Source organism: Barbus barbus (genome assembly GCF_936440315.1).
Source record: "Barbus barbus genome assembly, chromosome: 36".
NCBI classification, from domain to species: domain Eukaryota; kingdom Metazoa; phylum Chordata; class Actinopteri; order Cypriniformes; family Cyprinidae; genus Barbus; species Barbus barbus.
In genome coordinates this window covers 8,075,591-8,097,452 of record NC_136714.1, presented here as the reverse complement: position 1 = coordinate 8,097,452, position 21,862 = coordinate 8,075,591, and the positions used below count along the sequence as shown (strand labels likewise).

At 38.8% G+C, this 21,862-nt stretch overlaps 1 protein-coding gene and 1 long non-coding RNA gene across 2 annotated transcripts; one reads left to right on the top strand and one right to left on the bottom strand.

The window, feature by feature from the left end:
* The first annotated feature begins 865 nt into the window (after window positions 1-865).
* On the top strand, window positions 866-19,656 carry LOC306856052. The gene is made up of 11 exons (XR_013782972.1): window positions 866-1,685; window positions 2,344-2,398; window positions 2,939-3,529; window positions 4,199-5,660; window positions 6,149-6,203; window positions 6,351-6,435; window positions 8,466-8,620; window positions 18,613-18,690; window positions 18,780-18,866; window positions 19,099-19,200; window positions 19,474-19,656. It is a non-coding gene; the product is annotated as an uncharacterized lncRNA (long non-coding RNA).
* On the bottom strand, window positions 5,173-13,212 carry LOC306856051 (choline-phosphate cytidylyltransferase B-like; the record flags this gene model as incomplete). Its single annotated transcript, XM_079395021.1, has 8 exons — window positions 13,060-13,212; window positions 8,967-9,066; window positions 8,781-8,897; window positions 8,451-8,602; window positions 6,328-6,406; window positions 6,101-6,243; window positions 5,439-5,627; window positions 5,173-5,352 (listed from the first exon to the last, which is right to left on the bottom strand). The coding sequence occupies exons 1-8, from the start codon at window positions 13,159-13,161 to the stop codon at window positions 5,173-5,175; spliced, it is 1,062 nt and encodes a 353-aa protein (XP_079251147.1). The 5' UTR covers window positions 13,162-13,212.
* Window positions 19,657-21,862: the final 2,206 nt, after the last annotated feature.

The window sequence follows — 21,862 nt, the reverse complement described above, 5'->3', positions numbered from 1 at the left end:
AGTACTGTATCAACATATTTTTGTTGATCTTGGAACATCATTCCTGTCCATAAAAATAGTCCTAACCCTAACCCTACAATCAGAGGGAAATGATAATAACACTCATCTAGAAGCATGGTTGAAAGCCTAAACTTGGCATAACTTCAAACTTCAATTCTAATTGGTCGATATGAATGCTGTTCCAGGATCAATAAAGATGTTGAGCCAGGAACATGTTGTAGCCTACTCGGTGAAACCTTGCTTATCTTGCTAGCAGTGTCATATAGGCCTAACTTCTAAAGCAGACACGGATAAACTTCCAATGAGGCCTCAAGATGAGTTAAAATTATGACAATTTAGTCAATCAAGATATTTCTTATTATTTGGCTATTTTTATAACAAATGTACTGGATTTGTTGTGGAGAATAGGACTATAAGGAGACATTGAAGTCAAAAAGGTTGTGATTCACTGTTCCTATGTGTCTCAAGTGACCCCACAAAGGGTAATATTTGAAACCCCCTTAAAATATTCAAATATTTAAAAATAATCCAATTAAAATATTCAAATATTGAAAATATATTAAAAAAATATTTAAAAAACGAAATAAACATATTTTAAATAAATAAATAAACATTTAATTTTATTACATTCAGGGTTCTCAAGTTTTATCAAAATCTTGATGCGGTTAGGGGAGGAGCCCTAATGGAGCCCCAATTTTACCCATTGTTCATAATTAACCAGCACAAATTGAAATTATAACAATTGGTAAATCTGATAAATGACAGAGCAATTCATCACATCAAAAATACTCTTTAATGTTATATTTCAAAATGACAAATATACACAAATTACAAAAATATAACAAATTGCTCAAGAGTACACACTCCATCTTATGAAATGTGTTTTGTGTTGTAAGTGTTTGTTGCACATTTTGATGCCTTGATAACAGGGGTAGGGGGCTCCCAGACATTTTCACTGTCATAATGGATGACAGTGTTCCGTCCAGAGCCAACCTGTTTCTAGTTTTGGTTTTGTTCAAACCTATCTCCATCAGGACGTGTGTTCGCGCGATGTTGTTGGTTGCCTAGTAACGAACGTACAGTGGCCGAGAATGTTCCGTCAACTTTGTTCGCGCATCTATGTTGCCTATACGTGCTGGCAGCAGGAAACTTCACTTTGGCTGTATCCGAAATCGCCCCCGGTTGGCATTGCCTTTTCAGCGTGAGAAATACACGGTGTGGCGTACAGCGTGTGAACTGGTTGAATTGCGTGTGTCTCACGCCCACATTTCTGGCTTAATATAATTTACATTTATACAACTGTCATTTTTAGGCTATAAATAATCTTTCTTAAAGATAAAAAATATATAATTTTAATTGACATTATAATTGATGAAATACGATTAAATGAACGACAAAGCTCTTGTGAGAAAATATTATTATTTTGATAATTAACTTTTTCAGCCCCCTGCATTCATGAAAAAATGCTTCAGCTTACTTCAGCTTACTTATTTATTAGAGATACGATCTCTATTTTGTTAATAACAAAATATTTACTGCATTTGAAGTTGTCGTTGAAAAAAAAATCAAACTGATTCGGCCCTTTAAATTTAAACAGCCGTAAGGCGCGAAAAAGGCGCTCGAAACCAAAAGGTCAGAGGATTGTCAGTTGGAGGGAGGACGAATACTGCAAACAAACAATCAAGGTAAGATCGATACATTTATATTTTCTTAGCGATTGCTTCGTTATATCCATGTTGTATGAGTTAATGGAATAACTTCTAATTTCGAAGTAACATTATTTTGGCAGTTTATAGCTCTAAGCTAGATCTATTATGGTTATCGAATGCGAAATGAACAAGTATCGATTGAACGGCGCGCCAATACATTTAGATTTGCTCATGTTGCTCCGATCTTGCCAACCTTCACTCAGTTCTGCACGGTGAAAGTATTTAACTCTTGTCTTATTTTGGCACAACAATGAAAAATGTATATATAATAGCCTATAGTGTAATTTTTCATTCATGTTTATACATTGGGCATACAGTAATACTGCAGTAACTGCACTAGTTTGATTACTTTGTGACAGCATTTTTCGTTAACTAGCAATAATGCACAAATTACTACATGCTTTTTCTTAAAATAATAGCTTTTATGAGATGATTACAAAGTAACAATAGCCTAATAGATATTATTGAGCAAGTTGGTTCAGGTATTATTACTCTATGTATTTCACATTTTTAGTATACCCTAGTAATTTTAAAATTAGTTTGCCTGCTTTTTTTTTTTTTTTTTTTTTCATTTAATGTTTTGAGTCAGGATGTTTTTCACCTTAATAACACATGTCAATGTGATTTGCTACAGAAAACTGCTGGTGGAAATAAAATGCTACAGTTTAGAGTTCACTGTCACCATTAAGGTAAGCTGCTGATACATTTCATGTGGTACAAAATAAAAAAGTATCAAGGAATATTTTTTTTGTTTTGTTCGTTTATATAAGCTACAATTTAAAAGTGTAATTTAAAGTGTAAAACTTAAAACTTTAAAGTGTAATTATTATTTTTAAACAGTTCTTGTAAATACATACAGTATGTAATTCCATCCAAAAATTTTTTTGAGGTGACTCAATCATGATCATGAGGTGACTAAAGATTCCCAGTTCCCAGCCATATTATACAATGATTTATTGCTTGTCTTTGTTGAATAATACAGAAGATAAAGAGCTTAAACAACTAGTATATTAAATCGCATTATTAGTAAAAAAAAAAAAAAAAAAAGTAAAAAAATTAATTTTTAAATAAAAAACACATTTAGATTATTTTCCAAAATCGTTCGACTAACATTATTACTTGTTCGGCCTCAAACTCTGACCATGATGACATTGTGTCACTACTAAAAGAGATTGAATCTGATCTTAGATTTGTTAGTCTACCTCTACTCCGTGTGTTTCTCTGCACAGACCCTGTGCACCCAGAATGCGATCTTCCCAGATGTCCTTCATCTCCACCCGAAACCGCTTCGCCCCCCTCCGCGAGACGGAACGCGATGCTGTGATCGTCGGAGGCTCCATCGTCCGGCACGTCCGTGCTACGTCAGCTGAAGGTAGAGCGCACACTCACTGTTTCCCCGGTGCTCGTGTTCTCAATGTTTCTGCGAATGTTTACCCGCGATCCTGAAGGGCAACGAGAACATCGGTGCTGTCGTGCTGCACGCGGGGGCAAACGACATCAAGCTGCGGCAGATGGAGACACTGAAGAGGGACTACAGGAGCCTGATCGAGACGGTACGCAGCACATCGCCCGCGGCGACGATCATCGTGTTAGGACTGCTTCCCACGTATCGACAAGGAAACGAAAGGTTCAGTAGACTGTTTGCTTTAAACGAATGGTTATTGTCATGGTATAAAGAACAGAAACTGCTCTTTGTTAATAATTGGAATCTTTTCTGGGAGCGTCCTAGGCTTTTTCGTGCTGATGGCCTGCACCCCAGCAGAGTCGGAGCGGAACTCCTGTCGGACAACATCTCCAGGACGCTACGCTCCATCTGACTAGTATGCCAATTCTCAAATAACTGCCATGATGACTTTTGTTCTACCCACTTAAAAGATAGAAGTACTTGCGTTGTCCAATCTATACAGACTGTGTCTGTTCCCCCGAATAGCGAGGTCTAAATATAAATTTAATGCAGGATCTAGAAAAAATCTGACCGTGATTAAACCAGAAAAACGCAAAATAAACGAACAAAAACTATTTTTAAAGCTTGGGCTCCTAAATATTAGATCACTCGCACCCAAAGCAGTTATTGTAAATGAAATGATCACAGATAATCATTTTGATGTACTCTGCCTGACTCGATAAAACAAAAACAACAAGCAGCCGAAAATGAATAGTGGAATAAAGTCGTTATTTTTGTTTGTTTTTTTGCGCACAAAAAGTATTCTCGTCGCTTGATAAACTTATGGTTGAACTAACATGAACAAACAGTGAATGACTGTAACATTAAAAAAGCTTAATAAATAATGCAGTTCATGTTAGTTAATACTAGTTAATACATTAATTAATGTTAACAATTAAGGCCTTAGAGTTACCAAACTGTTTAATGCACTGGTAGTTCCAGTCCATTTTTTCCCCATTCAGTATTAATGTGCTATTGCTATTAAAACACTATTGTAAAATCAGCATTCAACAGTGTACTTTGTTTTTGTGTGTATCCAATAAAGGCTTGCAAGATTGCCATGATGACGCAGATGGGCCCAGCCAAGGTGGTCAAATTCTTTAATTTTGGATGGCTCCATTTGCCAATGTCTTCTAGTGTGTTTACTTCTGCGTTGTCTGTTTTTTTTTGGATGACCAACTGGAAACATGTTTTGTTTTGTTTTTTGTTTAGTTCTAAGATGCTTTATATGCACATATTTTGTGTTTTTATTATTATTGCTATTTTTTTTTTTTTAGATTGCTTTCCAGTTTTGAAAATGGAAACTTGCACTTGGTTGTTCTTTGACAATATTAATAAATAATGCAAATGTTTTCAGAAACGTGTTTAAATCATCTGTTGTAACTTCTCTTAACATAAAAAGGGGGCATTTTTAAATTTCTCTTTAGTTTATATCTCTTAGTGTCAATGATATGGCACAGCATGCACACACAAAAACACACAGTTATGGTTTATTTATGTAATTCTTGGCTAACATGTGGCTGAACAACTGGCCTACATGTGGAGCAGATCTGGCAAACAGGAGTGCATTGCAAAAGTGCCACCATTCCATGCTGCATGAGGAATGTTGGGAAAGACCAGGGTTTGTATAAAAATCAACTGTGGCCAGGTGTGGTTTATTTGGTTTGTTGTTGGGTTACATGTGGCATTGCTATGGCTTAATTGTGGCCCAAATCTGGCAAACAGGAGTGGACTGCCTTAAGTGCCATAATGTTCATCTGGCCCACATACCGCGTGGAATGATGGCACTTGGGCGGTCCGCTCCTGTTTGCCAGATTTGGGCCACAATTAGGCCAAAGCAATGCCGCATGTCAGCCATAAACAAAACAAATGAAGCAGAACTGGCCCACATCTGGCCCAGACACCAAAATTGCTGTGGCCCAGATCCGGCCCACACTTTACGTTTTCATCTGGCCCACATACCGCGTGGAATGATGGCACTTGGGCGGTCCGCTCCTGTTTGCCAGATTTGGGCCACAATTAGGCCAAAGCAATGCCGCATGTCAGCCATAAACAAAACAAATGAAGCAGAACTGGCCCACATCTGGCCCAGACACCAAAATTGCTGTGGCCCAGATCCGGCCCACACTTTACGTTTTCATCTGGCCCACATACCGCGTGGAATGATGGCACTTGGGCGGTCCGCTCCTGGATCATGTGCTACAGAACATAAACAAACATTAATTTGAAATGCAAAATAACACGGTACGTTTAATGCCTCAGCTTTGTTAATGCCCTTCATTTACCCAGGCTTTATCTGGACCAAACAACTCCAGGAAGTTTCCGATGAACTCGCGAGATTTCTCTTCCCATTTGTAGATGAGGTCGTGGCTCTTCTCTTCGACACGGTGCACTAAATGTTTGGACTTCTCCTCCACCGTCCTCACCGTCTCCTTCATTCTGTCCACCTGCTCTTGTAGACGATACTTCTTCTCCTGTCAGTAAAAACAGCTAGTTCACCTAAAGATGTAAATGGTGTCTTAATTTCCTCTTCCTCAAATCATACCAGACAGTTTTTTATTTATTTATTTATTTTTTTGTTGCATATTTTCAAATGGCCTGGCAACTCTTCTTTGTATCATGAAAACAAATGGGAGCTGGGGATGTGCTCCAAAGTACCATACACTCTTAAAAATAAAGGTTCTTTATAGGCATCTATGGTTCCATGAAGAATCTTTGACATCTATGGAAACTTTTCAGTGGACAAAAGGTTCCTTATAGTGAAAAATGTTCTTTAGATTATTAAAATGTTCTTTACACTTTAGAAACTATTCACTGAAAGGTTCTTTTGGGAACCCAAAATGGTTATTCTATAGTATCACTGCAAAATTTATTTTTAAGAGGGTAACAGTTAATGCCATTTTCATTGTATTCCAAGCCTTTTGAAGTCATATAGTTTCTTTATTACTTTAATGAAGCCAACGTTGAGTTCCCGTGCTGTGTATCCTCTCTGCAGGTTACGCCTGACGTAGACGTCATAGTTTCGAACAATACGCGTGATGAGATCAGAGGTAGAGATCCCCTCCGTTCTTTGAGTAGCCACAAACATTCCTTACAAACAGAAATTCATATTTATAACTGAGTCTTTGACTCTGTTCTATAAATGTACACTTTGGTTGCTATTTAAGTCTTTACCTGCTTCTTTGATATGTTTATAGACATCTTCTGATCCAGCAGAGGTGTATGGGATATCATCATGTGCCACAAAGTCAATCTGAGTACGACAGGAAAATAAATAAACGGGTATGACACCATGACACAGGTGCACTTAGGGCGTGTCCGAATGCACTTTTGCTAGTTTAACGATTGGAAAAAACGGTCGGCGCACCCGGCGCATGATCTAAAAGGGTTGTCCCTATTCTTTTAATGAGTAATGGGTGTGCTTTTGGTATAACGTGCAACAAACCAATCAGAGTGTCATCTCCCATTCCCTTTAAGAGCCAGTTGCACTCGCGCCCTGGCGGATTCGCTATTTTCAAGAGCAAAGCCTGAGGTCGTCTCCAGAGAGGAAACGGATCTGCTCGTGCGCAAGCAAATAGGAAGCACATGCTTCTGATACATGCAATGACCATCCATTATGGCTTGTAGGCATTTTTATATTTATGTAGCCTACACAATAATAATCTTTTACATTGTAATCCTTTAACTTTTAATATTTGGCATGTTTGTGTGCTGCTGCACATCCTTGTGTGTGTAATAAGCAAAGTGTACGCAATTGTGTACCCGCCTATAGGCGCATTACTAACGCGCTCTTTAAATAACATAATAATAAAAATAATAAAAAATAATATTCTTAAATTGAAAAAAATACTGCACCATTGACTTTAGACCAGGTATTAGTTGGTCAATGCCGCGGTCTATTTCAGTTGCCTCAAAATAGCAACGCGCCAACAATGCGCATGAACACACAGCTCGTTTTCAGACCAGCAAGCCCATGGGCGCACATGCATTTGCTATTTAAACAACGTGGCGCAGGATGTGAAAATGATAACTGCGTCGGGCTGAAACTAGCAAAAAACACTTGTCACGCCTGGTGCCGCATTGCGCCGGATGTATGATAGAGCCCAAAATGTTGATTTATAATTATTAAATTATTTAGTTGTCCTCTCATCATGCTGTATGTCAAAAAATTTAAGAATTTTAAAAAATAAAAGGGTTCCACGCAAAATGGTTGTGGTTAAATAATAGAATTAAAATTTGTATAATTAGAATAAATTAGAAATGAATACTTTTATTCAGCAAGGATTCATTAAACGTGATGACAATTTATAAGGTTACAATAGATTTCTACTTAAGATTTATGCTGTTCTTTTGAACTTTCTATTCATCAAAGAAACCTGAAAAAATTCTACTCGGCTGTCTTCAACATAATAATGAGAAGAAATGTTTTTGAGCAGCAAATCAGAATATTACAATAGATGCTCCAGAAGGAAAAACCATGCATTACGAGCCGGGGAGCGAAAACTTTTGAACAGAATGAAGATGAGTACGTTTTTCTTGTTTTGCCTAAATATCATGTGTTTTTCATTTAGTACTGCCCTTCAGAAGCTACAGAAGATACTTGCATATTTTCCAGAAGCCAAATTAAATTTTAAAATTAAAAAAGTTAAATTTACAAATTAAAAAAGTTTTCACGCCCCGGCTCTTAATGCATGTTTTTTCCTTCTGGAGCATCAGTGAGCGTTTGAACTTTCTGTAATAGTTGCATATGAGTCCCTCAGTTGTCCTCAGTGTGGAAAGATGAATCTCAAAATCATACAGTCAATGTTGGAAAGGGTTCAAATACAAAATGCTGGAAAACCAAAGAATTTGTGGGACCTGAAGGATTTTTCTGAAGAACAGCAGGCAGTTTAACTGTTCAGGATAAACAAGGGACTCATGAACAACTATCACGAAACAAAACAAACACAGATTTGGATTGCAGTATTAAGAATCGAGTGTATGTAAACTTTTGAACGGGGTCATTTTTATAAATTCAACTATTATTTTCTCTTGTGGACTATATGTAAACTTCTTTTATGTGAAATATCTTATTCAGGTCAGTACTACATAAACAATAACATGCATTTTGTATGATCCCTCTTATTTTGGTAAAATAACATTTTGCAGATTCTGAAAGGTGTAAAGTTTTGACTTCAACTGTATATAGATAGATAGATAGATAGATAGATAGATAGATAGATAGATAGATAGATAGATATATGTAGCTAGATATAGATAGATATAGATATATTACAATTTACTACATATGAATTTACCCTGTGTTTTTTCAGGAATTCAGAAGTGAGGGTCCAGGGAGCATCACGGACCACCTCATCCACATAACGACAGTGTATAAGGGCTTCATAACGTTCATCCTCTGTCATCACTGTATAGCCTTTATACTTGTGCGTCAGGGCATCACTGCATACTGAAAGAGAGACACAAGGTATGTAGCATTCATCAGACATCATTTAAAATAATGCAAAAAAAAGCCATACATACACAACAACTTTTTCAAATTTTGGACACTTTTGAAGGTGATGACATAGATGTGTATGTATTGTTGCAAAACTGGACAAGAGTGTACATGTGCCAGTGTGACTCACCGCCAACAATCAGTTGTGTGTTTGGGAATAAATTCTTGGCCTGCATCAGAGCCCGGGCATGGCCTGAATGTAAGAGGTCAAAGATTCCATCGGCATACACTCGTACGGGCCGATGAGCTGCACGAAATCAAAACAAACATACTTGCACTTTGGATTCACCAAGTTAAACTTATCTGTTTCTCTTACCTGGAGTGCCACGACGAGCCTGGGTTAAATTCACTTTGTCATGTGGGGTGTCCGAGGCGCTGCCTGATTGTTCAGCAAAGATGGCTGGTTCTCTAAGAGCCTGTGAGAGAAATGTCTGTTCAAGTTCAAGTTCAAGTTCAAGTTGAGCTTTCTTGTCATTCCGCTACATGTGGGGACATGCAGTGGAACGAAATGTCGTGTCTCGCAGGACCACGGTGCTACATAAATACAGACATACAACAATGAAGTAAGAAAAAAACAATATAAACCTATACACTACTAACAGATTTAACTATAAGTATACTATATATAAGTATTTACCCTATACAAACTAAAAGAATAAAGGATAAAAAATACAACTATACGAATGCTTCACATAAATATTATCCTATACAAACTAAAAAATAGAAGACAAAAAAATACAAACTGTACATGTGCAAAGAGAGACATTTGAGTCAGCAGCTGGTTGGGGAACAGTGCAGGATGATTTGTAGTGCAAGAGCATGTAAACATAACATACATATATTGCTGAGTTTTTTGTGAGATTGTGCACACGCAGCAGTGTGTGTAAGTGTCCATAGTGCACCTAGTGTAAAGTGTGAGTGTCCATAGTGCACATAGTGTAAAGTGTGAGTGTCCATAGTGTAAAGTGTCCATAGTGCACATAGAGGAGAGTGTCCATAGTGTAAAGAAAAATAAGAATAAAATAAATAAAAAAATATATAAAAGTTCCATACAGTTTTTCTTTGGTGTGATAAGGTTTGGGGTGGGGGGTGGTCCATGTTCAGGAGGTAGGGGTTTGCATGAGGTTTCAGAGGGGGGCGGGGTGGTTTGAGTTCAGGGCTCTCACAGCCTGGGGGAAAAAGCTGTTGAGCAGTCTGGCGGAGCGGGCTCTGATGCTCCGGTACCGTCTTCCTGATGGTAGGAGCTGGAAGAGACTGTGGGAGGGATGGGTGGAGTCCTTCACGATGCTGTTGGTTTTGCTGGAGCATCGTGTAAGGAAGATGTCCAGGATGGAGGGGAGAGGGGCACCGATGATCTTTGCAGCTGTGTTCACTGTCCGCTGGAGGGTCTTGCGGTCAGCAGCACTGCAGTTCCCGTACCAGACAGTGATGCAGCTGGTCAGCACACTCTCAATGGTGCCTCTGTAGAATGTGGTGAGGATAGGTGGAGGGAGACTTGCTCTTTTCAGCCGGCGGAGAAAGTGTAGGCGCTGTTGTGCCTTTTTGGAGAGTGACATGGTGTTGGTGGTCCAGGTGAGATCCTCTGTGATGTGCACCCCCAGGAATTTAGTGCTGCTGACTCTCTCCACAGTCGAGCTGTCGATGGTCAGTGGGGGGTGGTCAACGGAGTTTCTCCTGAAGTCCATCACAACCTCCTTTGTCTTCTCCACATTGAGGGACAGGTTGTTTGTGCCACACCATTCAGCCAGCTGTGCCACTTCCTCTCTGTAGTGCGTTTCATCGTTGTTGCTGATGAGACCTACCACTGTTGTGTCATCAGCAAACTTGATGATGTGGTTGGAGCTGAACTTGGCAGTGCAGTCGTGGGTCAGCAGTGTGAAGAGCAGCGGGCTGAGCACACAGCCTTGTGGGGCACCTGTGCTCAGTGTTGTAGTGCTCGAGGTGTTGTTGCCGACACGGACTGACTGAGGTCTTCCAGTTAGAAAGTCCAGGATCCAGTTACAGAGGGAATTGTTAAGGCCCAGCAGGTTTAGCTTATTTATGAGCTGTTGTGGGATTATTGTGTTGAATGCCGAGCTGAAGTCAATGAACAGCATTCTAACATAGGAGTCTTTATTTTCTAGGTGGGTAAGAGCCAGGTGGAGGGTGGAGGAAATTGCATCGTCCGTAGAGCGGTTTGGACGGTATGCAAACTGGAGCGGGTCAAGTGTGTTGGGGAGGCTGGTTTTGATGTTATGCATGACTAGCTTCTCAAAGCACTTCATCATGATTGGAGTCAGTGCTATGGGACGGTAGTCATTGAGACAGGACACAGGTGATTTCTTTGGTACCGGTATGATTGTTGTGGATTTGAAACACGTGGGGACGACTGCCTGACTCAGCGAGGTGTTGAAGATATCTGTTAGGACATCTGTCAGCTGTGCAGCACAGTCTCTCAGAACACGGCCAGGTATGTTGTCAGGACCCGCAGCCTTGCGTGGGTTAATCCTAGATAGGGTCTTCCTTACGTCGGCTGGGGACAGACAGAGCGCCCGGTCGTTGGGAGGTGTGGGCAGTTTTTGTGCAGGGGTGTCATTCTGCATTTCAAACCGTGAATAAAAGTGGTTGAGTGCATCGGGGAGGGATGTGTCCTCATCACAGGCCTGTGGCGGGGGCTTGTAGTCAGTGATGGTCTGAATGGCTTGCCACAGGCTCCGTGTGTCTCTGCTGTCTGTGAAGTGGTTGTTGATTTTTTGGGCATATGACCGTTTTGCTTTTTTGATGCCACAGGACAGATTGGCTCTTGCTGTTTTGAGGGCTGCTTTATCTCCTGATCTGAATGCTTCATCTCTGGTCTTTAGCAGCCCACGAACCTCTGCTGTCATCCATGGCTTCTGGTTTGCACGTGTGGTGATGGTTTTGGTGACTGTCACATCATCAGTGCACTTTTTGATGTAAGCAGTCACAGTTTCAGTGTACTCATTCAGGTCTGTGTGGTTGTTGTAGGTGGCTGCCTCTTTAAACATATTCCAGTCTGTGTCCTGGAAGCAGTCCTGCAGTGCTGAGGTGGCATTGTCTGGCCATACTGTGATCTGCTTTTCAACCGGTTTGGTGAGTTTGAGAAGTGGTCTATATGCTGGGATTAGCATAACAGTGATGTGGTCGGAGTACCCGAGGTGGGGGCGGGGTTCAGCCTTGTAAGAGTCCTTAACTGTTGTGTAAACAAAGTCCAGTGTGTTGTTTCCCCTTGTTGCAAAGTTCACATGTTGGTAGAACTTTGGCAAAACTGTCTTTAAGTTTGCGTGGTTGAAGTCACCGGCTATGATGAAAAAGCCGTCGGGGTTATTTGTTTGTTGTTCACTGATGGCGCTATACAGTTCACGAAGCGCGTCCTTAGCGTTTGCACACGGGGGGATGTAAACCGCAACGATAACAATGGCCGTGAACTCCCGCGGCAGATAGAACGGTCGACACTTCACAACCATAAACTCCACCAGCGATGAACAGTGTTTTGATAATACCGCAGCATTGTTACACCAGTGATCTTATGATGCATAATAAGAAAATGAATGGCATCAAGCACATGTACACCACAAAACTGGTGTGGAATAGAACAGGTGATGTTGTCTGAATTGACAAAAAATTACAGTAATTAGATCATTTAATGAAATTCTGTATAAAAATATAATTGCAGTTTTTGGTACTTCCTTGAACAAAGTTGAAAAAGATTAATTGAATGTTTTCTCAATCTTCTATCTGAAGTGTGATAAGATGCACTGAACATAATCATTCTGTAAATATGCTGGTGTTCGATAAACATGCATGAATGAATGTGTGCATAAACTCCCAATAATCTATGATGTTCTAATTGCCCTTTGAACCATCAGCTGTTCAGGAGGGGAGCCCTCAGAGGGCCACTGTAGGACAGATACGTAATCTCACCACACCACTGCTTGATAGCTCAAATGGTGGATATGAAGTATGAGTTACATATAAAACAAATAATAATTGCTATGAGGAAGTAGAGGAAGACATTGGGCTTGGAATCTGTTCCATGCACTCAGATAAGAAACTCCAGAGGTTATGTAAGAGAAATACCAATGATAGGAAGCCATGTGCTGTTCTTTTTGTTTTATATCATTTCCTTCCTCAGTGTACTTTAAAGCGTTCATGGGTGATTAAACAACTCTATATTATACTGATGCAAATCTTAGTGTGTAGAGATATTCATATTTTTAAATTTCTTAATATAAAATTGACATATCACTGTAGTTATATTCTTAATAGTTACTTTTTAAATTGTATATTCTTAATAGTTTTTCTTAATAGTAAATATTTTAGAAAGGGCAGGAAAGTCCATGATTCAGAGCCAAACAGATGCTGCACGGTCAAATTCTGAAATTAAAGAATTGTTAGTTGTTCAAACTAACCTTAATTGGTGGCTGTTTGCGTTTCTGCTGTTGTTGTGCTTGAACCCCTCCTCGGCCAGCACGTCCATTAGCACGGGACCCATTTCGCCTCCTGTTCACCATGGTAGAGATTTTAGCTTACCGTCCCGTGCTTTTGGCTTTGCACTGTTTGCACTTGCCAGATGTGTGACAAGCATTTGCTTTTACTCCTGTACTGATAACTGGCCAGCCATACTGACTCTTGTGACGAGGCAAAAGAGCAAAGGTTGGTTTTTCATGTTACTTAAATACTTTGTAGGCCCAATCAAAGGTATTATTAAAAAATATTGCATGCTATGTTCTTTCTATTTATCCTTGTGTAGACTAAATTGCCATGGGTTCCCTTCAGATTGTCCTGGGATTTTGTAATGTTCTTTTTTTTTTTTTTTAAGGTCTGTGGTAAACATAAATTGATAATACTTGAGTGTTTTGTTGTACAATGTAAACTGCACAAACTCACACCCCTAGAGTTCTTATGTAGTTACTTATTACAAACATATGTTTTAAAAAATAAACATAACTGCTCCAAATTTTGTTTTCAATAGGTGTGTGATTCAAGTTGTAGAGCAAAGTATAGTATCATCAGTTGATATTTACCACAGACCTTGTTTTACTCATAAAACCCATACACTAAAATAAAGGTGCTTAAAAGTTTCTTCACAGCGATGCCATAGAATAACCATTTTTGGTTCCACAAAGAACCGTTCGGTCAAAGGTTGTTTAAAGATCCATCTCTTTCTCAACTTTTTATAATCTGAAGAACCTTCTTTCACAACAGAGAACCTTTTGTGACACAGAAAGGTTCTTCAGATGTTAAAGGTTCTATATGGAACCATTTGGATAAAAAAGGTTCTTCTATCTATGGCATCGTGAAGCACCTTTATTTTTAAGAGTGTAGGAAAATGGCTCTGATCCATAGTCTAGTCAAGTCACCTTTATTTATATAGCGCTTTAACAGTACAGATTGTGTCAAAGCAGCTTTACAGTATCAAATAGGAAAATAGTGTGTCGATAAAAGGCATCAGCTAGGATGGCGCCACAGATGGCAGCTACTGTGCTTTGCTCTTCAGTGTTTGTATGGTTTTTGTTTGTTTTTCCTGTTTTTTGTTTCTCCGCTCTCTACCCAACAAAACGGACAAACTCCTTCTGCTCTCCCAGACAAACAAGGATTTTTCTGCTGCTCTGTGTTTCACGGGAACCTGGCTGAATGGCGACATTCCAGACAGCGTGCTAAATCTGGCTAACTTCCAGCTGATCAGAGCAGATCAAAGGGGTCATTGCGCGGCGGCGGGACGTGGTTTTACATCAATGAGAGGTGGTGTACAGATGTAACTGTGTTAAAGAAGATGTGCTGTTCAGATCTAGAAGTGCACTTCATTAACTGCAAGTCGTTCTATTCACCGCGGGAGTTCTGCTCGTTCATTCTCGTGAGTGTCTACATTCCACGGCAAGCGCACGTGAGCTCAGCTTTACAGAAACTCGCTGATCTGATCACAGACACAGAACAACAACACCCGGACTCTGTTTTAATCATTCTCGAGGACTTTAATAAAGCAAATCTCTCCCGTGAACTGCCCAAATACAGACAGCACATCACATGTCCCACCAGAGACAGTAATATACTGGATCACTGTTACACAGCGATAAAGGACGCATATCACTCTGTCCCACGAGCAGCTTTAGGACTCTTTGATCACTGTTTGGTTCATCTTATTCCGACCTACAGGCAGAAACTTAAATCTGCAAAACCTGTATTAAGAACTGTTAAAAGTTGGACTAATGAAACAGAGCTGGATTTACAAGCCTGTTTCTCTCTCACTGATTGGTCTGTTTTTGAAGCTGCTGTCACCGATCTGGACGAGCTCACATAGACTGTAACATCTTATATCAGTTTCTGTGCTGACCAGCTGGCCCCCATCTTCACACAGACCTTCAACAGATCACTGGAGCTGTGCCCTCATGCGTCAAACGCTCCACCATCATCCTCGTCCCAAAGAAACCCAAAATTACTGGACTTAATGATTATAGACCTGTGCCTCTAATGTCTGTGGCCATGAAATCATTTGTAAGACTGGTTTTGGCTTAGCTGAAGGACATCACTGGACTCTTACTGGACCCCCTGCAGTTTGCCTACAGAGCAAACAGGTCTGTGGATGATGCAGTCAACATGGGACTGCACTTCATCCTGCAGCATCTGGACAGACCCAGGGACTTATGTGAGGATCCTGTTTGTGGACTTCAGGTCTGCTTTTAACACCCTCATCCCTAACACCCTTCAGAATAAACTGACACAGCTCCCTGTCCCCACCTCCGTCTGCCAGTGGATCAATAGCTTCCTCACAGACAGGCAGCAGTTAGTAAAGCTTGGTAAATTCACATCCAACACCCACACCATCAGCACTGGAGCTCCTCAGGGCTGCGTTCTCTCCCCACTGCTCTTCTCCCTCTACACCAACGACTGCACACCTAAAGACCCCTCTATCAAGCTCCTGAAGTTTGCAGATGACACCACACTGATCGGCCTCATGCAGGACGGTGACGAGTCTGCTTACAGACAGAAGGTTAAGGAGTTGGCTGTATGGTGCAGTCTTAACAACCTGGAGCTTAACATGCTTAAAACTGTGGAGATGATCGTGGACTTCAGGAGAAACCTGAACCCCACCACCACTCACCATCATGAACAGCACTGTGACTGCAGTGGAGTCATTCAGATTCCTGGTGCCACAATTTCTCATGACCTGAAGTGGGACAATCACATTGACTCTATTGTCAAAAAGGCCCAGCAGTACTTCCTTCGCCAGCTGAGGAAGTTCAACCTGCCACAGGAGCTGCTGAAACAGTTCTACTCTGCCATCATTGAATTCGTCCTCTGCACTTCAATAACTGTCAGGTTCAGCTCAGCTACCAAATCTGACCTCAGAAGACTACAGAGAGTAGTCCGGTCTGCTGAGCGAATCATTGGTACAACCCTGCCCACTCTCCAAGAACTGTACTTATCCAAAGTGAGCAAAAGGGATCACTCTGGATCCCTCACATCCAGCTCACTCCCTGTTTGAACTGTTACCGTCTGGTCGACGCTACAGAGCTCTGAGCACCAGAACGACCAGACACAGGTACAGTTTCTTCCTTCAGGCAATCCATTTCATAAACACTTGACAATAAACACGGAACACACAACTATTATACACTATTTATTCACCACACTTTTTTTTCTCATTTCAAACTTGCACATATCAGACCTGTACATACATAATTGGCTATATTATATATTGTGTTTTTGCTGTTTTGCACATTGCCTATTTGGATATTATTCTTTATTATCTGTGTCCTGTCCTGTTGCTGTCTTTCTGTTGCACTGTGGAGCTTCTGTCACTATTACAAATTCCTCGTATGTGTAAACATACTTGGCCAATAAAGCTCATTCTGATTCTGATTTCGATAATGCAAAAGGACAATAGTAAACACTCAATTTTCAGTTAAAGGCAGTTCATCATTGAATTCAGTGATGTCATAATCCAGCTCAGTTCAGTTTAAACAGAATCTGTGCAATCAAGTCGACGATATCGCTGTAAATTAAGTGTCCCCAACTAAGCAAGCCAGAGGAAAATTAGTCTTTGGTTTTGATGTCATGGCTGCAGCACTATACTGAGCTCCAAATTTAACACGTTCTGACCCCTGTTGAGCTTGTTGAGTTTAACACTGTCCCTATCTCTTCATAAAATGTTGGTCAGGTAAAAGAATAGAGTCATACACAGATGCAAAATAAAATAGTGCTCTTCCTTGGAGCTAATTTTAATACTGCTGCCACAAACAAGGAAATATTTGCCTTTCATTTGCCTAGCCACGCCTGGATCATTGTGTCTTATACTGGTGCATCTTGCAGTGCATTCCCTTAGTTGAGAAGCCTGCCAAGCCTGTCAACTTTTTTTTTTTTTTTTTGGTATGCAATTACGTCAGGAAATATGAAAAATATGAAGTGTTTTCACATTTTTGAGCAGGAGTCATTAAACACAAAGTGTGATCATTATTTTCAGGAGTTGTTCATTCAGAGTCAGTAGTCACCATTGGAAGTATGCTTTAACATTTGGACTTATTTTTGTCTGGATTTTTGACTTCACTGTGGAATTTCACAGTGTCAAGTCTTCATTTAACCATGCTGAACCCAGGGACAAAAAGGTGATATGAAATTTTTGCTGTGATATATGACTATTAGAAAGCTTTACATTGTTGACTTCTTTTGTAGTTTTGGTTGGCAATAACTTTTGTAAAAACTTCAACTTCAAACAATAGGTCTACATAATGCTTAGTAATACACTGGACATCAAATATGATGTGACCTAAAAAGTAACCTAAAAATTGCTCACTTTATGCAAGCTTAAAAATGTATAAACGTTTTTGCATTACAAGTCAATATAACTAAATGACATTTATAATAAAGAAAGACAACACAAGAACACCTTCCAATCAAAACAATCTAAATATTTAGGTATAATTTTTTTAATTTTGTTTCAAATACTAAAACAATGGATATATTGTTCAAAATGTTTAGTCACTTAAATTACTTATATGTACAAAATCTTCAAATACTGTATCACGTTTTATGAGAAGTTTAATTATTTGAATGTTTAATACTGATCTGTCAAGCATTATGATGTATAATTTTATTTGTTCATATTATTAATTGATGTTTTATAATGTGTCAACCTCCTGTGTATGTTGCTGCAAAATCTAATTCATTAATTCATAGTTCTTTATGCATTTCATGTAAATGTCTTATTTTTCCACCAATCAGAATGTATGCGTCTCACTACGTAACAAATCTCTATACATACTAGCAATCGAGGGCTTGCGTTTAAAACGTAGCTAAGCTAATCGAATTTTTGCGACGATCAAATCTGCACAATCAAGAACAGCAACATACCTACAAGACATTTCAATGGTATGTAATCTAAAAATACATTTGCAATTACTTATAGCTATCAAAGGTTTAAAAACCTGAAAAACATTGCTGTGGCTATAGATCTGGCATAGATGTCAAACCGGAAGCATAATGTTAGCATGCTAGTGGCAACAAGACAATAACTAAATTTAAAATAGTTTATCTTAATATTTATTATAAACTACTGTTTATACTGTAGTTTATAATATTGTTATATCTACAATTTAATTTAGTTTTCAAACATCTCTCTACAATTGAAAAATTTGTACAGAGGCTCTAGCAATGCTTCGGGCTAGCAAGTGACAAAGCAATTTCATGATCGGTACCTTTCATCATACCAATAATAATTAATAACCAGTCTCTTTCATTAATTAGGATGAAGAGATTTTTAAAAGAGATTTTAACGGCAACTTTATTTTGAAACAATGCAGATGCGCTGTTGTTTGGAATGCAAATACATTAACATCGCAGAACAGACACTCAGTCTGATAAAGACTGCATTGCTCTTGACAGAGATATCTTTTGTTCTTCATATTTTTGACATGAGGTTTTACATGAATTATATATACATCATGATATATTTTTTTTAAAATTAGGGGAACACGTGCTGCAATTTCTCCTGCTTGAAAGATGTTGAAACGTGTCCAACTGTTGTTGATACTTGGCATCTTAAGGTAGTCCGGTTTATTCAAACCATTCATTCATTAAACATCTTTAAAAAAGGTTTTATTTTGCATATGACATCCATTTTATTGTGTTTTAGTATCCTGTCCAGTGTGTGGACAACTGTGATGGTCGAGATGGACAAGTGGTGTTTGGCAATTTTTTCCATTCCATTAGTCAACCAAACGTAAGTCATAGCCTGATTTTGCTCAGTTGTATTATTTTAGAAATATGGTATGAGAGGTCATGCTCTATTGTGAATACAGTCATGGATAAACAGTTTCGGCATGATATATCACATATTGGCCATATTATATTGACAGCATGGCTTTAAGTGCTTTAAAACTGACAAAAAAACTGTAAATTAAGTAAATATTGTTAGATGTAGTTTAAGTTTTGTAATGTGTAATCTGTTTCAGATTTCTATTCAATGCCAGGAGAATCCAGAGGGTGAAGATGGAATAGTGGTGTTTGAGTCAGAATCATTTCCCAATAATTTCCAGTGCACTGGTCAACCAAATGTATGTTATGATAATTCAGTCAGCCTGACATTGCCCAAATTTATCATAATTGGTTATTTGTAATGTATTATGCTGCTATGCTTTCATGTAATTTAAAGGATTTTCGAGCTTGACCTGAGATTACAGTTAGTAGTAATAGTACTAATGCTGTGGTCAGGGTAGTGTAAAAAAGTGATTGGCAACTATAAAGTGGAAAGTTCGAATGAAATAAATATGGTTAGGAGCAGCTTAAGTGTTGTTTTTACATATTAAAACCAATGTAATGTCTTTCAGGCTTCTGTTCAATGTCTGGAAAATCCAGAGGGTAAAGATGGAGTAGTGGTCAACGGTCGTGAATCATTTCCAATCCACCTGTCGCAAGTGGAAGACCTTTATAAAGATGCCGATCCGTATTCATGTGCATATGCCTGTAAAAGTGTTATTACTTGAACAAATAAATTCATATATTTATGAATCAGTATTTGTTTTTTTATTAAAATCTTTTTAAACAGCTTTTATTTTTTTATTTCTTTGTTCACAACTGAACTCAGGTTTACTCATAAACTTGCAAGAGCTTCAAGGTTAGCCCAACTCTGCAAGACCAGACCAGGGGTTGTTTTCACGTACATTAGGTTCTCCAGGATCTCTTGATCAATAGTCTTACTGCACATACAAAAACATATTAATTTCACCGCTTGTTTAAGGCCAGAAATAGCTTTTACTTTTAGATTTGTCATGCATCTGAATTGTCTCTTCTGCAAGGTTCGTGTGGTAATGGATACATAGATATTCGTTAGTTTCGACATTTTTCATTAAGTTTATTAGATAACTAGTTGTATTTTGAAGCACTGCTATAGTTTTTTTCCCAAGGCATTGTTAGAAGCCAGTGTTTCCTGTCATAGCTATGCAAAGACTTGGTTTCAAAACAGTATCATAGCTATTAAACTATATCTTGTTATGATTTTAACGTTTTTTTTTTTTTATCAGTGTTTAACCTCAGAATGATCTCAAAGTATGAAGAGGTGCTGAAGTCAGATTTTGTGGTGGCTGTGCTTTAATAATAATCTTAATTCAAGTCAAGTCACCTTTATTTATATAGCGCTTTTAAGAATACAAATTGTGTCAAAGCAGCTGCACAATATCAAAATAGGAAAATAGTGTGTCAATAATGTAAAATGACAAGATTAAACACTCAATTTTCAGTTAAAGGCATTTCATTATTGAATTCAGTGATGTCATCGTCCAGCTCAGTTCAGTTTAAATAGTGTCTGTGCAATCAGGTCGACGATATCGCTGGAAATTAAGTAATGAAATGAATTCAAGTAAAGAAGGATTTTGAATGTCTGACAGTAATCAGTGTTGAGTACTACTGTAAGGTTAACCCTACCTGCTTTAAATGTTTGAAAATGATTAACAGTAAGGCAATATATCGAATAAAGCGAATATAATTTATTATCTTGATAAACGCCGTCTCTGTGGTGTGATGCGGTCGGAAACCAGATTGAAAATTGTCCAGGCATCCATTTGAGTTTAAGTAGTTGTTCAGCTGTTTAAAACTACCTTTTCAATAATCTTGCCCATAAAAGGAAGATTTGACATGGGTCTATAGTTGCTTAGTATGGTGTTATCAAGATTGCTTTTTTCAGAAGGGGCTTATCAACTGCAGATTTCAGGGAGTTTGGAAAAATCCCAGAAAGAAGTGAGGCATTCACCACTTCTAAGAGATCTGCTTCTAAACAGTTAAGCAAACTATTGAAAAATGATGTGGGAAGTGTGTCAAGATAGCAGGTTGACGATTTAAGGTGCTTTACTATTTCTTCCAAAATTTTGCTATAAATTGCTTCAAAAACAGACATGAAATTGCGGTCGAATCTGTCTGACCTCTGCATAACTTGATGTGCCAATCGACCTTTCTGATATTATTTATCTTTTTTATTTATTTATTTCTCAGAAAAGAAGGAAGCAATGAGAAGAAAAACCACCTAGTCTCTTGTCATCCTTTTATCCTTTTATCCTTTTATTTTATTTTATTTTCCGTTGCGAGTTTCCTGTTCTCAGTTTAAGTTTTGCCGCCACGCCTCGTCTCCGAGTTCAACTCGAGTCTGTCACCGCCTCAAAACTTCTACCAGCCACAACTCCGCATCCTCAGCCAACCCCAGCCATCGGCTTCCCAAGACGTCACTTCAACGACTACTGAACTCTCAGCCAATCAGCAACTTCGGGGAACCCCCTTTCCTGCAAGGACAATGACACAAGGGAACCCCTTAACAGAGGCAAAGCAAGCAAGTAACCTCCAGGTTCTAACTGAATCAGTGCAGTTAATATAAATTTTAGCCTCATTGAGAAATTCAAAGCGAGGGTTAAATAAGTGATTGATGGTTGTTCAGGTCTATGCAATAGCACATATTGCTGTAAACTTGGGATTTCACATTTTCATTCTCTTAAACTCATCCTTTCCTTACTTTCTCTCTTTCTGCAACGTGTGAATGTGTGAACGCTTGTGTTCATATGTTAGATTAGTTTATGTCTTAGTTATCTTATTCATATTGAAAAGAGCTGTGGCTAGTTCCACATTGAAAGCATGAAGGCTCTCTTAGATGCTATAGTGAATTTCAAGGTTCATCTTCCGCCACATCCGCTAATTTTTTTCATACTCTGTACTGCAGTTGATTTTCAATATCAT